This window comes from Rhinolophus sinicus, linkage group LG02 (assembly GCF_036562045.2).
Source record: "Rhinolophus sinicus isolate RSC01 linkage group LG02, ASM3656204v1, whole genome shotgun sequence".
Lineage (NCBI taxonomy): Eukaryota > Metazoa > Chordata > Mammalia > Chiroptera > Rhinolophidae > Rhinolophus > Rhinolophus sinicus.
In genome coordinates this window covers 186,031,119-186,053,839 of record NC_133752.1, presented here as the reverse complement: position 1 = coordinate 186,053,839, position 22,721 = coordinate 186,031,119, and the positions used below count along the sequence as shown (strand labels likewise).

General features: G+C 41.4%; 1 protein-coding gene across 3 annotated transcripts in view; it reads right to left on the bottom strand.

Moving 5' to 3' along the window:
* The window catches only part of LG02H12orf75 (linkage group 02 C12orf75 homolog), a 103,373-nt gene that overhangs the window by 15,288 nt on the left and 65,364 nt on the right, over positions 1-22,721 (bottom strand). For all 3 annotated transcript variants that reach the window (XR_012494079.1, XM_074326249.1, XM_074326250.1), the window contains one exon: positions 6,109-6,133. Coding sequence is in view for 2 of the 3 variants with exons in the window: in XM_074326249.1 (XP_074182350.1) it covers positions 6,109-6,133 (25 nt within the window). In the remaining variant the exon portion in view is untranslated. The remainder of the gene's footprint in view (positions 1-6,108; positions 6,134-22,721) is intronic.

Below are 22,721 nucleotides of genomic sequence, written 5' to 3'. Positions count from 1 at the left end.
CTTATTCTGACTTTTAAACGGCACAAATTTAATAGGGAAACCTCTGGAGAGCTTACATGTAGCTCTAATGGTAACTTTCGTTATCATTCATGATAATCTTTTCAAATAGGTTTATTAATTTACTGTTTACTTCCACGTACACCACAGTTCTCCAGTTAAAGAGTAATTATTTAATTTTCTTTATAATATGTTTTTATGATGGCTCCTGCTTTTTAGTGTGGTTCTGATCAATTCTATCAAACACCTAAGTATAATGCATCTGATTTTGGACAGAACTGATGTTTTAGCATAGACTATTTGGGCCTATGAGTAATCTCATTCATTTCTTCACAATTTCAAAACTTCTTGGGACAGCTATCTCTACATCTGTCTCCTTGGATGAGCCTATTGGCTAATATTGGTCCCTTTCTTTCTTCCAGGATGTATTACTGAAGAACAGAAGGAACATTTACTCTTTCTATGGGGTAAGTTGCAATTTCCCTATCCCACTACTGCTCTCCTTCTAAGAAGCACACGGTGTTAGGGATTATTTTGTCATTGGCTGTAAAGTATTGGTTGCTATAAGGAAGTCATGAATCCTCTCCACCTCCTTCCCTAAAGAAAACTTGCTTTTCCCTCATGGTATCACTTTTCTCAAAACCTGGGGCATACGCAGCTTGTTTTCCCACACCTCAGTGCCTCCCACAGAAGAAGGAGCCAGCGTGCTCACACCACGTCCCCACAGAGCTCTTTCAGACAGAGCCCATAACACTTCCACTCAGAAACTCTCCCCTTTGGCGTCGGAACCTTGCTATGACAACCCCGATTGCACTAAAAATTTTGGCTTTCTTCTTAACCATCATCATCTTCAACAATTTCAAAATCCACGAAAATCACCCAGTCTGCCTCTTAGTTTACATTTCGCTGACTTCCTCTATCCCAACTTTTATTGCTGCTCTAATAACGTACTCCCATGGCTGCTCAGTGGAGCTTGCTTAATTCCTGGAACTACTTCACGTCTGACATTTTAGAGTAGAAAATCCCACTCCCTAGGGAGGAAAAAAAACTCTTCCTTCTGAAGTTCCCACCCCCAAGAAGGCTGCTTTGCGGCTGCACCATCCACCCTCCCGGTTTCCCGCTTCACCAGCCCCACCAGTGTCCCTCCTCCCTCTCTCTGACACCTACATGCCTTGCAGTCCAGCATTTTAGCAACACTAGCTGGTTGCCCCCTCTCCATCTCTATCCCAGGATGAACCCACCCGTCTGCTCTGTCTTCCTGCTCCTATTCCCCTGGGATTCTACGTGGAAAAGCGAGCCATATATTGAGGGGCAACCAATAGGACTGTGTGATTTCTAACCAGAGCAAGACCTCCAATGCACTGGGTATTCTGCCATCAGGTATTCATGACAGAGGCTCTGCCAAATCTTTTCAACAACGCTTAAACCACCAAATAATTCTATACCACTTACCAAAGGGCAGCAAAGCGTAGCGCTGACCATTATTGTAGGACGCTGAATCTACAGTCCCCATGATCATTAAAGCCCTGCAGCAGTTACTTAACTGCTCTATGCCTCATCGCCTCACTTGTAAGATGAAACAGCATTACGGTCTCCATCATACTGTCACAGGTACGGAATGAGGTCGCGCACGTGAACTTCAAGGGCTAGAAATCTCTATATGGCACACAGTCCGCAACCAGGAGGAACTACTAACTGAGAATGATGATGATAATGATGAAGATGGCCGCCCTGCACAGTTACTATTATCCCAAGTTTAAAGACAAGAACACTAAGGACACAATATCGCACTGCTAGTAAATGATAGCAGGAAGGTGAAATGCAGGTCTCTCTGCTTCCAAAATGCATGCTTTTACAATGCTACTTCTGCCTCACCCCGCGCACCCTGTCTGCTACCTTCATAGAGCACATATGAGTCCATCAGACACCTCAGGTTTGTAGCAAGGAACAGAAAGGGCTCAGCTGATACAGGTGCTTTAGACACAGGAAATTAATAAAGGATTCCAAGGAAACTCAAGATTAGAAATCCATAACTTCATTTTTCTAAAAACAGACAGAGCTTCAGCATGTTTTATATTATCTCATTCCAAGATACTTTTTTTCTCTACAGTTGCCACCTTCTGCAACAATAAAACTGCTTTGTCAAGAAAGGGGGCTTAATGAAATGTCACTTTACAAGTTTTAAGTGAAACAAGTATTTGAATTACCTAGCTTAAATTGAGTGGCTAGGATCTATTAAATTTGAGTCAACTTGTTTAATACTGTTCCTTATTTGAAACACACTTAAAATTTTCTTACAAATATTGCTTACAATTTTAAACGAAAAGAAATTTTTTTGAAATAACATGAAAATTGACCTACATGGAGAACATGGTTTGTTTCTGCCTGCCCAGGTGTAATTGCCCCCCATTCTGGTAACAGTATCCCGATTTTTTTTGGTGTGGGAACTACCACTCTCCCACTTTTTGGCCATATGGTCGGGTGGAGATAATGGCACTGATTGGCTCCAACAGTGGACACATGACCTAGGCCTGGCCAATGAAAAGCTCATGTTCCCCTGGTCCATTCAGAAGGACTAATTCAGAGAGAGGCACATGACGCCATGTCCTGGCCAGGGAGAGCTTAGCCCTAGGACTTTTAATCAAACCACAGGAAAAGAGAAGCCCGTTTTTCCATAGGAAATATTAAGCTGATAAGATATAAACTGACCGTTGTCTATCACCACTTGGGGAAAAGCTGCCTAAGAATGGAGCCAAAAACAGGAAGGTAGAGATGAAAGAGTTTCTTCCTGTCACTGGATCACCTGGATCCAGCTGTGACTAAGGCCAACCCCCTGGAGCTTTCTCCTTACACATGCCAATAAATTCCTTTTTGTTTGTTTGTTTAGGCCAGTTTACGCTGGGCCTCTGCCATTTCCAACCAAAAATATCCCAACACAACCTATGTGTGCCAAATAGCTAGGATCATTTGCTGAAATTTGAATTAAAAAAAAGCATGGCTGATTTTTACAGGTTTGTGAAAGCAGCCAAATGCCATCACGTTGAATTCACTTCTATTTTGCTCTGCGTGTTACTGCACTGTGGTTTAACTGCAAAGAGACAGAGGGAGAGAGAAAAAAACAGGCTCACTCCCTGCATGTCAGTCTGCCTCAAGGTAATTAAATTTCTATAGCTCTTCACCCATGCCTTCTTCCTCCTTAGCTCAAGTTTCTAAGGTTAACCTTCTAAGTCTTTCATTCTTGTCACTTGTTTTAGGATCTATTTCCATCAGTCATTTTTTTCCCCTCACCACAGATAACCCCTTCCCCAAACCACCCTTAGCTTTTCTTACTCTACTGGTTCCTACCCGTTAGCCTATAAACACACCTCTACCTCCTTCACAAAATTAAATAAAAAGAGAAACAGACTTCAATATGCAAAACCATACATACAATCAGGCAGAAGTAATCAGAAAGAAATGGAAGAAAATGCTGTAAAATATTGATGGTTGTGTCTGGCAGTAGGGTAATAGCTGATTCTTTTTGGGGAAAAAAAAACACTTTTCTATACTTTCCAAATTTTCTTGGCAATTTTTTACAACAGAAATATACGGAAGGTGCAAAAAAAATGTATACACATTTTAAGAAAGGAAAAAACTGGATTAAAATTGTAATACTCAATATGTACCGATAAGAAAAGATGAAAACAAATCATGTGTATACCTTTTTTTGGCACCCCCAGTATACTTTAAACATTTGCTTCTTCTTTCGGCTACCAACATCTTTCCATCCTTTGCTGCCAGACATTAAACGAAAGACCAAGCACACTTGCTCGCGCCCCGCTCATTTCCGCTCTGACTCAGGTATTACTTACATTAATCAACCGAAACGACAGTCTGTCCAGGTGACCAGCGGCCACCACAGCCCATCCAATGGCTTCTCTTCTCCCTTTGGCCCTTTTGACCTCTAGATTATCAGCCGTCCCTTCCCTTGGCTCAAGTTTGAAACCGCGGCATTATCCTCAGATTTTCCTTTCCTTTCCTTCTTGAAGAGAAATGATGGAATGCATTCAACACCGATTCATTAAATACCATGTTCACAGCATGTTACTACTAATAATTATGGGGGACACTGAAATAGGGAAGACAGTTCACTTCCCTCCATTTCCAAGGGGCACAAGACAAGAAGATACATGACTACAATGTGAGCCCAATGTGATGTGTCGTAAGATGGTCCAAACTGCTGTAAAAGGTTCAGAAGAGAAAGACACTACATCCAGTTGAGAGATCCAGGAAATTTTTCTCCCAAAGAATAAGACTCGTAAACCCAGAAAAATAGATAAAATTTTTACAAACAGAATTGGGGAAAAGGCCAATCGTGGCAGAGGGAATGGCACAAAACAAGGAACCAAAACAGGAAGCAGGAGTCAGTCCGGGCGCCTGAGAGTTACCCCGCTGAGCAGGACGTAGGCTCACCTCTCAGTCCCTGACCTTGCTCCCTCCTTGGTGCAGTGTTTCCTTCCACCTCATGTGGAGTGGGTCAGCTAAAGGCTAAAACATAAATGGCCTTCCTATTCCCAAAGGATTCTGGACTCAGTCCAGTGGACAATGGAGACTAATTGAAAGTTGTTGTTTTTTTATCGGGGAGTATTGCGGAACAGTGTGTTTCTCCAGGGCCCATCAGCTCCAAGTCATTGTCCTTCAATCTAGTTGTGGAGGGTGCAGCTCACTGGCCCATGTGGGAATCGATCCAGCAACCCTGTTGTTCAGAGCTCGCACGCTAACCAACTGAGCCCTCTGGCCACTCTAATTGAAAGTTTTTGAGCAAAGGTCCTAAAAGAGCAGGAGAATGCTTGCAGAAACTAATCTGGCAACAAAGGAGAGGCTAACAGAGGGACCAAGACACTGCAGCACTAGGAATAAGGTAATGACGCTGAACTCATCATGGCTAAATAGTTTTCATAATAATCTGAAACACCGCAACCAGGAGTTTGAAGCAATCTATACTGCTTCTTTTGTACCGAAAGTCCCATTTAAAATGCACATTTAATCCCCCAAAGGCTTTACAACCCCATTGAAATCTTCTCTGAGTTCCTTTGTAAAAAAAGAAAAAATGTGTGACTCCATTTTTGATTCATAACCACTGACAGCTTTCAAGTCTCACGGCTCTCCTTTTGCCCCACATCTGTGCAAGCTGATAAGAAAGCTGGGGAACCCCTTCCTTATGACGATGGGGAAGATCAAACCATGCAACCTCTGACGCAGGAGCCCTCATACCAGTCCCACTCCCCAACCCCAATAAAAACCAAAGTCACTCACCCCTTCCTTCACTTAAGATGATGGACCGGTTTGGGTGCCTTCTCTACTCATTCCCAAAAGCGTCATTATGTGAGTAATAAATATCTCCATACTCTCTTGGGGTGTGTGTGGCACCATCTGTCTTGACACCAAACCAGTCTGGGGTGAGAGTGGGGCAGGAGTTGATCCCACCCCCCATGGAGTAACCACAAACACCCTTAAATAGTCAACTACGGCAAAGTCCTTACGTACCTAGATTAGAGGTAGGAGGATGCGGAGAAGGGGCTCGTGGAGCCTGAGCCCCAGAAAGCTTTCAGAGAGAGAGGCCCCCGTATTAACTGTCCTATGGTCTAAAGATCAACTCAGTATTGACTGGCTACACTGCATGGTCATATATACATTCATTCAAATATCTAAGTATCAACTTTAAAATGACTGACTGTGCACTTGGTAAATTCTTAGCTCCAGCCTCTCCCCACTGGCTAACTGCAAGGCACTGACTGCACAGTCACAGGAGGTATGAGCTTCATTCTCCCGTAGTCACTTGCTTTTAACTAGAAGAAATCTCTGTAGAAGTTGGAAACACGAACATTTCCCTTTCTTCAAGTTCTGAGTTAAAGGGCTAGGGCAACTGAAAGGCTAAAATGAAAAGTGACAAATACTACCATTCTTCAAAGAGCACTTTAGTCATAAACCAAATGATAATCTTGATTCGTGCATAGTACAGAAAGTATTTCCACGTCTTTTCAGCGATACATACATGTAGCTAAAGGTCATAATCATGAAAAACAGTGTCTTCCTCAGAAAGAGTTTAAAATCATAGTATTAATGACTTACGCATCTTTAGCGGCTCCTGCAGGTCCTAAAAAAAAAGAGAGAGAGAGAGAGAGGTTTGCATTAGTTGATAGCATTGATAACAGAAATTTTAATTCAATACCCAGCTAAAATAATATTCCAGAAGAGACAAGTTGAGAATATGTTTTTTTAAATGATTATTTCAAAAAAAGAAAAAGGAGGGCAAGACAATCATAAAATTCAAATCTTAAATTTAGAATTTATTCTGCCCACTTTTAACAATTCCTATAAATTACAGAGTGTTGGTTCTGAAAGGGATTTTACAGATCACCTAATTCAATTTCCTCCTTTTACACATAAAGAAACTGATGGATTTGAGAAATATTTTCTTTTCTAAGCCGCACCCCTTCTAAGCTGGTGGCATTGTTATGTCACACTCTGCACTAGTCACAAAGAAAAGCAAAGTCATAAAACAAAATGGAAGTGATATCCTAAATGAATTAGGGAAGTGTCAAGGACACCAGCCTAACTCCAAAAGGAGTACATACATTAAAAATCTGCCTGTATTTGTTACTGAACCCTCTCATTTCTGCTCCCCACCCACATGCCAGAAACAACCCCTCTCTTTTGGACCCCATTCCCATCACTGATTGCAGGTTCTCTGCCCACAACAAGGTCGCATCTCCACACTTCCTCCCCCTAATATCCTTATCTAGCGTCATACAACTTGTTTCCAACTTTACTATCTACGTGGCATTAAATGTGCTTTAACCTCTTAAAAACCTCACTTTCCTCGTGTATCAAATGAGGGTACTAAGAGTCCCTTTCTCAAAGGTTACTGTAAAGATAAAAAATAAATAATAATAAAAAAAATAATATGTAAACACAACACAAAGTCTGGCACATAAAAATAGCTAAGTTGTTTTTATTAACAGTCACATTTAACTTAATATCTCAATTTCCATATTTATGCAATGGAAATTAAAATAACTTCTGCACAAGACACAAAGCTGTGAAAATAAAGGAAGATGTACTACAAAGTAAGCAAGTAAGAAAAAGTTATTGTCAAAGTTGTAAGAACTATGCCCCAGTGACATAAATTTAGGATCTAAATGACTACAAATTCAAAGCACAGCATAAAGATAATCAAGACTATACTCCTCTGTCCCAAACAAATATTTTCAAGGCTTTGACCAAGCCTGAATTTTGTAACAAACACAGCTCCTTTCTTCAGAGAAGAGTAATATTGCTGTGCCACAGCCACCATTTAAATTATATAAATAAAACTGCTTTGGAATCTGGGATCATAAAACCAAAAAAAAAAAATCCCTAAAATTAAAACAAAAAAAAAGTTTTAACATGAGAAACACTGCCAACCGTGGAGTATTCTGATAGGAAAAAAAATAAACAAAGAATTGGTGCCATGAAAATGAACATTTTATTTCAGAATCAAAACAAGCGTGAGAATCTGGAAGGAACTCTAGAGTGAAAATAATGCCCTCATTCTCTCATTTTTATTTTCATGGAAAAGGACAGGGAATGTTTACGTGTTTTCTTGTGGTCAGGGGAGGGGAGAAGTAGACGTGTCAGAAACTTTGATTCTGTGAAGCCTTACGAAGAAAGAGGACATTATAATGTGGCCCTTGAGCCCACCAGAGGCGGAGGGCCATCTAGTACAGTCCGCAGGGAAAGCAGAGCAGACAGAAGCCATCCCACGCCATCTCGGGGATGCTGAGCAGGGTGGGAGGGAGAGAACACCATGAAACTGGAAGGTAGAAGACCCAAGGAAAGTCCTTGTTCCGATATTTGTCTAATAGTCAAGAAACCACTTTGCTTCCGTTTCTAGTACTGGGCCGATAAAGGCAGCGGAGAAGACAAAGCACACCAATGCGTGCGAAATTAGTTTAGAAACAGCACCATGTTGTCTAAGCACTACCTAATTTTAATCAGTCATTAGGAGCCCTCCATCCACTTCACCTTGATTGCGCCAGCTCCCGGCACCCATAGGGGGTCTTCCCAGTTGGGTTCACCATCTAACATCCCAGCAGGCCCAGGGCAGATGCCTGGTGTTACCTTCCAAAAGGCAGTCAAGAGATAATTTCTTTGTTCTCAAATGTCCCTCGTGTAAAGAGCACCATCTATTTAATAATAGCAAAGGGGAGGGCAAAGAAGTCAGAAACCCTACATCAGTATACGAGTATATACTTGATTATAGTATGAGCTCCATTTTGTCTATTTGTTTTTCTTTTTTTAATTCATTTTTTAAATTTCCTTTTTTTTAAGTATGTAAGTATAGTTGGTATACAATCTCATATTGGTTATATTAGTTTCAGGTGTACAATAGTCAACATTTTTATACCTTACAATGTGATCACCGCACTAATTCTAGGATTCATCTGTCACTGTGCAAACTCATCACAATATTATTGACTATATTCCCCTTCCCCTTTGCACCTATCCCTCCACCCCCTCCATTCTGTAACCATCCCTTTGGTCTCTGTTTCTATGAGTCTGTTTTGTTTTGTTTTTAGATTCCACGTATAATTGAAACCATACGATATTTGTCTTTCTCTGCTATTTGTCTTTCTCTGCCTGACTTATTTCACTTGGCACCATTTTTTTAAAAGAGAAGAAAATATGCATCTTCAAAGCAAGGTAATATGGTATTAACAATGAGTTTATCACCAGGGCAGGTAGAACATGTCTCCCCAACACACAAATTCTCAGAATAAAAAGAAAAAAAAAAATGTAACGGTTGGAAACTCTCTGCAAAACCATCAAAATATCTAGGTATGTAAAATGTGAAATATCTCAATTTTCTGCAAAAGTATAAAATCATAAAGTTAGAAATAGAAGAAAAATTATCATTACCTTCACCGCAACATTTTAATCACACTTCACCTACTTATTGATTATAATTAACCAGATGGAGATCTCTACTCTAATTTATGCAAAAAATACTTTGACTAGAACTATTCAGATAGTGCCAAAATCCTATTTGTATTAAATTGTGTTTGCGGTTCATGTGATTTGTCATTTATTAAACAAATATTTATAGTGGTGTGTCTACTTCTTTCCAGGCCTGGGGTTAGCAACACTTCATTTCTTGCCAGAACGACTTTCCTGTTGAAGCCCTGGTGCATTAATCTAATGGCCTTAGGAGAAATAGAGACGAGGGAAGGAAACGATGTTTCTTGCGGAATAAAGCACCAGAAAATATACAGACTGTTAGAGTTTTTGTGGGTGGAAAGATTTAATGACGATTTTCCAACTTTGCAAATGATTATTACAATTTTATACACCTTCCTAAAAATTAGGTGCGGGGAGGGGTGGGGAGGTATGCTTTCAGAAAAGTATCATCTGCAGTTCCATCGACAAAAATTGTAAATGGTTGGGATATGAAAGGAAGAACATTGCCTTCTGAAAGTAACTGTTTCTTTAACACTGAAACATTGTTGGTTGTTCACCGGATCACTTCATTTCACAGTGATTGTGTACACCTTTTACTTTACACATTTCAAAAGATTTTAATATTTTATTCATGAGTCTGAAAGCCTCAGTTACATAAAAATACATGCAAATCCAATGTAGTCAAGCGTTCCAAACACTCAAGCTGACCGGAATCATGCAAAGACAGTTGGGTTTTGCCCCAAAGTCCTGGCACAGATCTTCTAAAACTCTTGGAATTTCCTAAATGATACCCGTGATAGAAGTCTTTTTCCTTCTAATGAGCTGACTCTTGGCGGGACCCTAGATAGCTTTCGGATGGGGGTCTGTCACCAGAAAAGCCAACCCTTGGTTAGAAGCTTGGAACTTTCAGCCCCACTCCCCAACTTCCAGGGAGGAGAGAGGGGCTGGAGACTGAGTTAATCGCCCATGGCTAATGATTTCATCAACCACACCTGCCTAATGAAACTCCATAAAACCCTTAAAACAATGGGGTTCAAAGAGCTTCCGAGTTGGGAGACACATCTATGTGCCAGGAGGGTGATGCACCCCCAACTCCATGGAAACAGAGACGCCTGCACTCAGGACCCTTCCAGACATCTCGCTATGCATCTCTCTAGCTGGCTGTTCGTGTCCATTTTAATAAACGGTACATTTAAACAAATAAAGTACTTTCCTGAGTTCTGCGAGCCATAGAAAATGATCAAGTCTGAGGAAGGGGGCTGTAGGAACTGCCAAATTTGTAGCCAAGAAGGATAGAAATGCAAAGAACCTGGAGACCCAATGCTTGCAACTGGTGTCTGAAGTGGGGCACCTTGGGGGACCTGAACCCCTAACCCAGTAGCGACTGACACTAACTCCGGGGAGTGAGTATCAGAACTCACCTTAACTGTAGGAGGCCCATTTGATGTCACAGAATTGGAGAACTGGATGGTATCAGGAGGAAATAAACAACTCAGGTATTCTTCATGTTTTACAACATGTGTTATAAAAATGTGGTATCCTAATAAATAACTGAGGCTCTGAACAGCCTTGAAGTGCTCAATGAATCCAACCAAAATTGAACTGTGTCGTATTTAGTCTAAAATAATTGTTTACACTCCAGGTATAGAGTTGTTCAACTATTTTTCTTATTTACTAATTTGGCCCCATTCGTGAACAACTGCAGAAAAACCTTCTGCATTAGTTTCCTATGGCTGCTGTAACAAATGATCACAAACGAGGTGGCTTAAAACAACAGATATATGTGTCCTCAGAGTTCTGGAGGCCAGAAGTCCACATTAAGGTGTCAGCTGGGGCACGCTCCCTCCACAGGTCCTCGGAGAGAACCCATCCATGCCTGTCGTAGCATCTGGTGGCAGTCAGCACTCCTTGGCGTTCTTTGGCGGGTACCACTGCACTCTCCGTACCGTCCATACCTTCTCCTCTCTGTATCTCTGCCTTCTCTTCTGTTTCTTATAAGAACGTGTATCACTGGATTTAGGGATTTAGGGTAGATAATCGAAGATGATCTCATTTGCAAATTCTTACCTTAATTACATCTGCAAAGGCCCTTTTCCCAAATAAAATAACATTCACACATCCCAGGGGTTAGGACATGGACATAACTTTTTGGAGGTCACCGTTCACCATCCTCTTATCCCTGTCCACCCCACCTCTACAAAATAGGAATTCTCTTTTGAAAACAAATATAGAGCAAACTTAATACTTGGGGGAAAATTAAATTTTATATAATATATCATACATTCCACAGAAACACACAAAATTTGATTCCTAATGAATGATAAAGCAAGACAGCTGCAAGGTACTACATCAGGTGAGTAATTTTAAGTAGATATATATAACATCTGGGTTCCTATAGACAGATGTTCCTTTGCATTCTAACCAGTCTTATAAGTTCAGAAGAGTGAGTCATACTTCCCAGGATGTTTTTAATATTTTTCAGATTCATATGTTTATTGTTATGAGTTCCTCACAAATACCAAATTCTAATATAAAAAAAATCCACCATTTTAAAGAAAGATCACATACATTTTTACATTTAATAGACTAAAAAAATAGTCTATTAATGCCCTTTTCATCACTATTCTATAGCAACTTATAGAGGTTTATATAATATACTGGAAATATTCACACAAGTAAGTGAATTGCTAAATTACATATTAAATTGTATTTCTTCAGACTGAGTGGTGATAATTTAAACAAATTTAAAAACACACACGTCAAAAAATACAATTATATATATAAAGAGTTTCTAGAAAGTACTAAACATTTACAAATCACTCCTCTCTCAGCATAGTAATCAGAAAAGTAAATGATTATGGCTCTTATGGGAAATAATAAAAACATGCAGGAATGTTTTACTCTTTATTTGCTTTATTAAAAAGCCCCTCTGAGAACTGTGTAAGCAAAACTACAGAAAAATAAACAAAATTCTCTTTGATTTTGACAGCTTGCTGTGTCTCCTCTGACCCACAAGAATTCTAAAACTATGTCACAGTCTCACTTTGGCCCAAAGAAGCAGAACAACAGCTCTTCAGTTCACCCAAAGCAATTTTTATTTTTCAAGAAGTCAATAAAGACACATTCATTTCTTCCATAAAGGAGAAAAAAATTCAGGTCAATATGTCTTAGAAGTATAAAATTACGTGAATGAACGTGGAAGCTCTTACAGAAAATCTCTTCGCTTACACGTGTTCCTTGTTGAATGGCTACACCTTAGGTAGGTACAAATTAAAATAAAGGCAGCCACATAAGTACAGACCGAAAGTAACGCACTGCCATTTATCTGCTATAATCTAAGGCATGTCTATACTGAGCCATAAGCAGTTTGTGGCAGAACTCAATAATTAACATAGGTCACCTTTAGGAACCATTCACGTGGTTGCAAGGTCAATTCTGCGGAGTTGGGAAAGATGCATGACCTGCTTCTGTCACACCTGGGGTGATGCCTGAGCAGTACCTCAAACATGGAACACCCTGATCACCTGCATCTTCCTACCGTCCCTTTAGAGGTAGGTAGCAGCATCTCCTTCCAGTTACCCAGGCTTTAAGTTTGTTTTCACTTGCCCCTCCTTCCCCCTCCTCACACACAGCCCACCCTCAGCCTGGATGTCTCCCAGGGGTCTCTGACATCCACACCTCCACCATTCCAGGCACTCGTCACGTCGCTGATTCCGGACAGCAGCTTTAACTTTATGTCGCCCTATAGGCTCACTCTTTCCTTCTATACCAGTTAATGAATGTCTTTCCCCATATTAATAAGTAGTATATTGAGTTCTTACCATATATGAGGCACTGTTCTAAGCACTTTGCGTACATTAACTCAGTTACTCTTTCCCATTTTACGGGGAACTAAGGTATAGACTGTTTAAGCAAGTTGCCTGGGGTCATGCAGCTAACAAATGACAAAAGTGGGATGTGAACTGGGGCCTTTGGGCTCCAAAGCCCACTCTCAACTCTGAGACTTTCCTGCCTCTCCGTCCTCCTCGCTCCTCCGCGTAACCATTCTTACCTCCTTCCCAACACCCTGTCACCAAAATGAACTCCTAAAGTCAGTCAGGCCATTCTCACTGCCCTGAAATGCACCACGCCCATATCTGCCCGTTATGATTTCATACAGCACTAAAAATGCCCTCCTTCCATTTCCTGCTTATTCAAATCTTAGCTATTTTTCAAAGTTAAATTAAATCTCACTTCTTCCAAGCAGGCCTTCCTGACTGCTTGTGTCTTTGTTTCCTACTCTCAATTGCTAGATCAGTTACAGTGTGACCACACAATTTACGACTTAATTTTGTATCATCTTTGTTTCCCAAATATCCTCATTCATTCAACAACAACAACAAAAGAAAAAAACTTGAGGACCAAAAAATCCCACTGAAAGTCTGGATATTGGTCTAGAGGCTGAGGGTACAGTTATAAACGAGATGCATGAGGCTCTTATAAGACCTACATTTGGGGAAAGGGAACAAAACAGACAATAAATAAATAAACAAAATATCACCTCTCCAGCAGAGAGTGTTTCAAATAGAGAGAATACAAAAGTGAGCTCAGCATGTTTACAGAACAGAAAGAAGGATGGTGAGGCTGGGGCCTAAGTGAGCTAAGGACCATGTTTCCCCGAAAATAAGACCTAGTTGAATAATCAGCTCTAAAACATGTTTTGGAGCAAAAATTAATATAAGACTCAGTCTTATTTTACTGTAATATAAGACCGGGTCTTATATTATATTGTGTTATATTATGTTATATTATGTTATATTGTTATATTACATTACATTACATTACATTACATTACATTACATTACATTACATTACATTACATTACATTACATTACATAAGACCCGGTCTTATTTTACTTTAAGGCCGGGTTAATATAATATAATAATATAATATAACAACAGGTCTTATATTAATTTTTGCTCCAAAAGACGCATTAGAGCTGATTGTATGGCTAGGTCTTATTTTCAGGGCAACACGGTAGCACAAGATGCAAATGACTTCTTTTTTTTAAATAATTTTTTTAAACTTTCAATTACAGTTGACATACATTAAATTAGTTTCTGGCATACAACATACTGATTAGACATTTATATAACTTATGAGATGATCACGCCAATAAGTCGAATACCCATCTGACACCACACATAATTATCACACTATTATTGACTATATTCCCTATGCTGTACTTTACTTCCCTGGGACTATTTTGTAACTACCAATTTGTACTTCTTAATCCCTTCCCTTTTTCACCCATCCTCCCATTTCTCTTCCCATCTGGCAACCCTCAAAATGTTCTCTGTATCTATGAGTTTGTGTCTGCTTTGTTTGTTCATTTATTTTGTTCTTCAGATTGCATATGTAAGTGAAATCATATGACATTTGTCTTTCTCTGTATGACTTACTGCACTCAGCTACCCTCCAGGTCCATCCATGTTATTGCAGATGGCAGGGTTTCATTACTTTTTATGGCTGAGAAATATTCCACTGTATACTGTATTTTGCCATGTATAATGTGCACCCACGTTTTTGGCCCAAACTTTCACGGGAAAATATCTTTTATTTTAATTTTTTAATTCAAATTTTTATGTGTTTACATTAAGGTACTTGTTTTTGGTACTATAAAGGGATTTTAGCCTTTATTTTTTAACATATTAAGGTATAAGAAATTTTATGTAACAAATAATTACAAAACACAAGAACAGATACAAGGTACAAGAAATTGCATGTACCAGTAACAAAGCTACGATACTTACACATCACAGAAGGCCAAGAACTCTTCATCGTTTCAAGTTCATCTTAAGTTCAATAAAACCGATTATCGTGTTCCAGAGTATTATTTTGCATATGGATTTCGTTATTCATTTCTAGAGTTACCCTTTTAACTCATAAGCATAAATAAAAGAATTTAAAACATTTATATAGATATGGTAGTATATAGTACTACCAATATATAATGCACATCATTATCTTTCCCTCACAAATTTGGGCAGAAAGTGCACATTATACATGGCAAATATGGTATGTGTACCATCTCTTCTTTATCCATTTATGCACTGATGGAAACCCAGGTTGCCTCCATATCTTGGCTGTTGTAAATAATGCTGTAATGAACATATGGATGTACATGTCCCTTCGAAATACTATTTTGAGTTTCTTCAGATAAATACCCAGAAGGGGGTCCTTGTCTCTTGTTATAGCCTTTGTTTTAAAGTCTACTTTGTCTAAGTATCCCAGATTTTTGTTTGTTCCCATTGTCATGAAATATCTTTTTCTACCCCTTTACTTTCAGTCTATGTGTCTTTCAATCTGAAGTGAGTCTCTTGTAGGAAGAACGTGTAAGGGTCTTGTTTTTTTATCCATTCAGCTACCCTATGTCTTTTGATTGGAATATTTAATCCACTCACATTGAAAGTAAATGCTGATAGATGTATAGCTATTGCCACTTTATTACTCATATTTTTTATCTTTATTTTTCTTCATCTTCTTAGGGAAGTCCCTTTAACATTTCTTGTAATACTGGATTGGTGGTGATAAACTACTTTAGCTTTTTCTTGTCTGAGAAGCTCTTTATCTGTCCTATGATTCCAAATGATAGCTTTGCTGGGTAATCTGGGTTGTAGGTCCTTGCTTTTTATCACTTTGAATGTTTCCTGCCAATTTCTTCTGGCCTGCAAAGCTTCTGTTAAGAAATCAGCTGACAGTCTTATGGGAGCTCCTTTGTAGGTAACTAACTAGTTTCTCTTCCTGCTTTTAAGATTCTCTCTTTGTCCTTAACATTTAGCATTATAGTTATGATGTGACTTGGTGTGGACCTCTTTGGATTCATCTTGTTTAGGGCTCTCTGTGCTTCCTGGGCTTGTATATCTCTTTCCTTTGGCAGGTTAGGAAAGTTTTCCATCATTATTTCTTCAAATAGGTTTTCAATTCCTTGCTTTCTCTCTTCTTCTGGTACCTGTGAATGTTGGTATGCTTGAAGTCCCAGAAGCCCCTTGAACTCTCCTCATTTGTTTATTCTTTTTTCTTTTTGCTGTTCTGACTGGGTGTTTTCTGCTACCTTATCTTCTAAATCGCTGACTCGATCCTCTGCTTCATCTAATCTACTGCTGATTCCCTCTAATGTAGTCTTTATTTCTGTTATTGCATTCTTCATCTCTGACTTGTTCTTTTTTACGTTTTCTATCTCCATTATTATGTCTTCTATCTCATTGTTGAACTTCTCCCTGAGATCATTGAGCATCCTCACAACCAGTGTTTCGAACTCTGCATCTGGTAGATTGCTTATCTCCAGTTTGTTTAGCTCTTTTTCCAGAGTTTTTTCTTGTTGTTTCACTTGGGACATGTTTCTTTGTCTCCCTATTTTGGCTGTCTCCCTGTGTTTGTTTCTATGTATTAAGTAGAGCTGCTGTGTCTCCCAGTCTTAGTAGAGTGGCCTTATGTAGTAGGTATCCTTTGGAACTCAGGTCACCTGAGCCAGGTGTTGTATGTGTGTCGCTTGTAGGGAGAAAGCTGCCCCTCCAGTCCTTGCCATGAAACCGGACAATTCAGTTCCTCCCTCTATGTCCCTGGCACCTTTCAAACTGCTGCCCCAGAAGTGGAGCTCAGAGCGAGTGAGTAAGGAAGTCCGTGTGGGGGCCCTTTAAGAGTATCACTGGGGACTGCAGCCACCCTCCGTCTCACTCAGCCACAATCTCCACTGGTTTTCACAGCCAAAAGTCATGGGCACTTCTCTTCCAGGCTTTGGAAACCTGGGCTTGGGAGGCTGTTGTGGAGCTGGGATCCCTCGCTCTTAAGGCAGAACCTCCACAGCCAAGATATCCTTCCTGGTTTTTAACATGTTGCGTACGGCGGGGTTTAAATCCCTCGTGAAGATTCTCGTGATCCGTACGCAACGTGTTAACCGCCAGACACAGGAATGGGACTAGCCCTTCCCCATCTCTGCCCCTCCTACCAGTCTCCACATGGCTTCTTCTGTATGTCCTTAGTTATAGGACATCAGTTCAGCTAGACTTCAGGCGATTCTCAATGATGGTTGTTCTATAGTTTAGTTGTAATTATGATGTGGTCATGAGAGAGGCAATCACAGCATTTACTCCACTATCTTGCCTGGAAATCACAAATGACTTCTTGATGGTATCAACAAAATTTTATAGCATCCCCCCTTCCCCCATGAGGCCTGGACTAATGCTAACCATAGTGGCAGCATTTCAATACTACCAAAGTATTTATAGATGTATTAAGGCTGAGACATACAGCTACATCAAAAGAAGAGAATGGTAATTATCTAACTGAAGATGAGGAGATAACTAATCTAAATAATTAGACTCAAAACAATTATATTAAATCCCTGGGTACACTGATAACATAGGATAATTATTAGACCCCTCCTCCTGAGACTATTGTTATATAAATAGCAGAAGAACTATGGTAGAAGCATTCTGGTAATAAACTGCCCACAAAGTCATGGTCAGATAGTTGCCAGTGACATACCTCTGGTAGAACAACTACAACTAACCAATTCAACTATCATGAACAGAATACTTCTGAAATAACTTTGCTGCTGTAAATAACTGCTACAGCCTTAGCCTGCAATGAAATAGGCTATTGCAGATATAATGGAACCATTCAAACTTTTAAGACTCACTTAACAATTTACAATACAGACTCACTTAACAATCTATATGTATGACTGAATAGAGGGAATGACTGATCTGTTGTAGATCATTAGCTGAAACACAGGCTTGCTCATTTCTCTGCCTAGTCAGGGAATATGTCCAAAGGAAAACAAAGGGCTACAGAATCTGATTGCTGGGACAGAGAGGTGAGGGTGAGACAGAGAGAACAAAAGCTATCTGCCTTAGAGTTAAATCTAACTCTTTAAAAAATGTACTATTTAATCCAGATGTTTCTTTATAGTTGAGGGACTGGACTCTAGACTACACAGGAAAAATGTACTGAATCTGCACTGAATGGAAAATACAAGAATTCCTCCTACTAAGGTTCTCAGTTGGGAAAAATCAAATTCCTACATGGAGAGGGATATTAGTACAACATTAAAATGGAGCGAGCTCTTGTATAATCGAAGTGGTTCTCAGGATCCCTTTTAAACTGATGGTTCAACTCCTCCCTGAAGCTTTCTCTGATTAAACTATGTTTTTTAACATCTCCTGGGTATGTGGATGTTCATGTATATTCGATTAGCCTGTGCTTTGCATTCGTTCTCAAATAGTTAATCTTCCTATCTAGACTATCAATTTCTCAAGGGCAAGAAAGTTTCACTCTACAACCATCCATTGCTGGCTGCCCTGACCCTTGCCCTCAATTCTTAGTAGAGCACAGCACTCTGCACATGGGGTGGGGGCGGGGGGGTGTAAGTTTATGGCTAGAAGTCTTCTGTAAAGGAAATTTAACCTGAGTGATCTAGAGGCTGATTCCCTCTGGCTATCTGACCATTTTACTGCACATCAGTTTTTCAACATGTTGACATACAGAAGAATCAAATGTACTCAAGTATGTTACTAAATACCAATGTGTCATATTAACCAGTTCCAACAGACAAAAGCCAAGAAAGGCAGTTGTCCAGATAGTTCAGGGAAAGAAGAAACAATCATCTGGTTTTACCCAAATTACTTGGAGAGTAAAACAGGGCTTATAATGGAGATTTCAGGTTCGGAGGCATTATTATAAAGTGCTAATACATCCTTTAAAAGTGGATTTGCCACGTTCTTATAGAAAAATATTCAGGGAAAAGCATTTCAATTTCAACAGGGTAATATTCCCCCGAGTGAGGATGGTCACTACTGTATAATAATTACAGGACTATTATATTATATAAAAATTACTGTAATTTTGCCTTCACACTGCAATGGAAAACAGTGAAATGAAATGCCCATAGTAACACAATCAGCACAGTGCTGAAGTCAGGCTTCAGCCTCTCTCTCTCTCCAGGCTCAAGTTCAGCACCTTTCCCACCATATCTTTTTTTTTTTTTTTCCTGAAAAGCTTAAGCATGGCTATTAAATTGTATGACTCCTGGGACATTTCAGAAGTTGCGCATCGAACGTGCCTGGACCACGGGAACATGTGCCCAATGCATGTCATTGTGCTTGGGTTCAAAGCTTGGTCAAGAGCGTATCTGATGCTGATATCAAAGTTCACAATTGAAAGAAATGTAAGTACCTCTGGGCTCTAATTTATTTTCCTTCACCTTACATCTCTCATCCTGAGGCATTCCCTTGCTGAAACTGACGTCCTACCACCAGCTCCCAGAAAATTTCAAAATAACAATGACCAAATCCCAGAGCTAGCCGATTGGATTCACTGGCAGGAAAATGTTTGGGGAATGACTTCTCAAAGCCAAGGGTAGATCCCTCAAAGAGGTGATGCAGTAACTCCCTGTTCAGGATGTTTTCTTTTCCGAATGTTTTCCAGTCCGCACTCACTATCTTGCTCTTCTCCGAACAGAGTAATTTTTAGCAAAGAGCAAGCTAGAGGAGAGAACAACATGCTCTTGCATGAGCTGTCCTTCATAAACAAAAGTGAGGCTACTCATCAAAAAGACATGAGTGGTTTTTTCAATATAACGGTACCTCCCTTGACGTAATAAGAGATGTGCTCCTAGGGGGAAAAAATCAACCAAATATTTGTAAGGAGAATCACATTTTCCCCTTTTCTTACATTACCATCTCAGAGCTACCTTATCATCATTCTGATTTTAGTAAAATGGGACTCCTCCCTCTATCTTCAAACCTGACAAGCAGTTCATTAATAAATAAGAATGTAAATGAACTAAACTAGCTCCACTTTAAAGGAAATCTGTTACAAATCCTTCCTATGATTTTTTTTTTTTATGGATAATTGTCCTTAACCTTTTTTAAAGTAGGGTGTACACGCAGTGGATGGCATAGGGTCCCAGGGCATGTTAGATTGAAAGATGTAATTCATGGTGTAGTTTGTGGCCTTGACATTGTTTCAGGTTTCCACACAGAGCTCTCTGGCCACTCTCTGGTGAGAATACTGTTCTTGCCCTCTTTAGCAGAAGGCGCTAACTAACCTTGTCACTGTTACATGAACAGAAAAGATTTGTTCCCCGGTGGCTCTCTGCATGTCATAAGGATGGGAATTTAATTCAAGATGATGAAGATTATCTGTAAGGGATAAAGTTTTCAATGAATCATTGCCTGGGTTCAGTCACAGCTCTAGGACTAGAATCCCAAGTATTTTAGAGCCTTCTCTTAAAATACTCCATGTGTGATCATGGAGAGCCAAAGAGGAAAAACTCTCCTGCCTGGGATGAGACAAGGGAGACAGAGAGTCATTCTTGGCTAATTAACTGAGCAGATTTCATATCTGATCCCATTATGTGAACATCAAAATAAACTTTAAAACAAATAAACAAATAAGGCTTGAATTTTAAACTGCATCTTCCACCAAGGTCTGGGTTGAGGGAAGTGACAGGCCCAAGGTCACAAAGTCATTGACAGGGCATCTCGCTGGCCTAGGAAATACTGCAGCATCAGACGACTGTTTACATTTGCTGGTTGGGATAGGATGTAGCATCTGATTGATTTCAGTTGGAGGAGATACAAGTTCTTTATCCTCATGGACACCAAATTAGGTCAACAGATATTCAAAACAGATCCAGACTCTTAAATTGGGAGGCACTAGGTTGGTTAAAGTAAAGGACTGAATTTTGGAACAAACCACTTGATACAAAGCCTGACTGACTGAGGGAATCTAGAAGACCTCACCAGCCAATCAACAAAATGAAGTGGTGTAAAAAAAAGTTTCAATATGCTTTTAGTTCTTAATGAAAAATATAGGCAGAGATCACTGCTAGTATTAAAACTCTGTCACACATATTTAAAGCTTCCTATATACTGCAGCTTCTCAAAGAAATCCTAAAAACAGCCCAGCAGGTCTTAAGCATCAAGACCCACTCAGGTGAATTTTTAGAGCCCTGTTTGCAGTTCTCAATTCCTCTCGCATCCCCCCAGCACCACCACCAAAAAACTCCTGAATTGTTGTGCGGCACTTTCCAGGGGCAGCGTCTGGGTTCCGAGGAGCTGGGAACGAGGCCTGGGGGACCTAGTGTGGGAGCCGGGGGCACGGACGGGGGCCACAACTGGGAACAACTCTTCCCCAGGAGGATGCCCAGCCAGGGGAGACACGCCGCCAGTCCTCCCGCGCTCCCTCCGCTGGATCGCCCTGCAGGCTCTCCTGGTCCAGGCGTGACCGCCCCCGCTCGGGGGCAAATGCCCTGCTTTTGGTCGTTTCAAAAGCGGGCGAACTGCTCCGGTCCGGGAAATGCGGACAAGGAGAGGCGGCTGCACGCCCTCCCTCCCCGGGTCCCTACACCCTTCCTTCCCTCCGCCTCTCCCATCGCCTCTCTCGCTGAGACGGCCCGCCCTGCAGACCTCCCCACTCTCCCCGCGTCGGCGTCCCCGTGCCCCTGGCCGCCCGTCGCTCTCACCTCGGCCCGCGCCCGCGCTGGTGGCGGTGGAGTTCCCGCAGCCCATCGCGCCGCTAGCCGGGGAAGAGGCGCTGCAAGCTGGCGGCCGCACGTCCTGGGGGCGGTGACGGAGGCGGAGGGCGGTGCGCCCAGCGCAGGAGGCCCGCGGAGGGCACGCGGGGCCAGAGGACACGCGGGAGCCGCCCCCTCCCGCCGCCGATGGGCGCGGGCCAGGGCGCGGCGGGCCGAGGCGGGCCAGGGCGGAAACCGCCGGGCACCTCTAGCCCCCACCCAGCTCCTGGACCCCGCGGGGGCCCACCCGTCACCTCGGCAACCGCGGCTCCGGCCAATCCGCAGCCTCCTGTGGACTCCCCGGCCCAGCATTGGTCGTCGTTAAGAGGGGGCGGGAGTTTAAAGTGGGTTTGAGGGCAAGGGCGAGGTTGAGGGGCGTGGCCGGCGCGCCCACGGGGGTGCGGAGGAGGAGCTGGGGACACACACCTGCCCACTCGCCGCATCCGCTTTGCCTTCTCTTTTCTTTCCGCTCTTCCCCTCCCTCCTCCAGGATGTGAGGAACAGAGGAAGTGGCAGGCAACACCTGCTTTGGGCGCCCTGGGCTCCCAATAAATGATATTGACAGAATGAAGTTCATTCAGGTCTGGAGTCAAACGGAAGTTCATTTCTGCTTTAACAGAAAACTAATGCACCTCTGTTCCCCAATCCACACTGCCTGATAAAAAAACATAAGTTTCCCCCACGTTAGGCATGTTAACCTACTCCACTTTAAAATGAGGGTCACAATTTTGATAACCTGGATACTTTCACTTTGAGTTAACGACAGAACTGTGAATTTACATTGCACCTTTCAACCTAATAGTTAGGTAAGTGTTACTGGAGTCAGACTGTTCAAGCTACAATCTCTGCTCTGCCCCCTGACTTCAGCAAAGTTACTTAACCCATTGGGGTATCAGTTGTACCTGTAAAATGTCCGTAACAATTCAGATTGTAATGCAGTATCTCTGGTCCCGCTTCCCGCACAAGAACGCAGGATATGGTGAGGCCGAAAAGGAACAACGACGGAGCCATAGATAGGGGAGTCATACCACTATATTCTCGCTGGCGGCTGGTGGAGACACAAAAGCAAACATCCACCAGTACCCCAACAAGGGGTCTTCCTGCACCCCAGTCTCGCTGGCGGCCAGGCAAGACACAGGAAGTAGGATCAACACACATCCGCAATCCACAATCCGCTTGCTAACC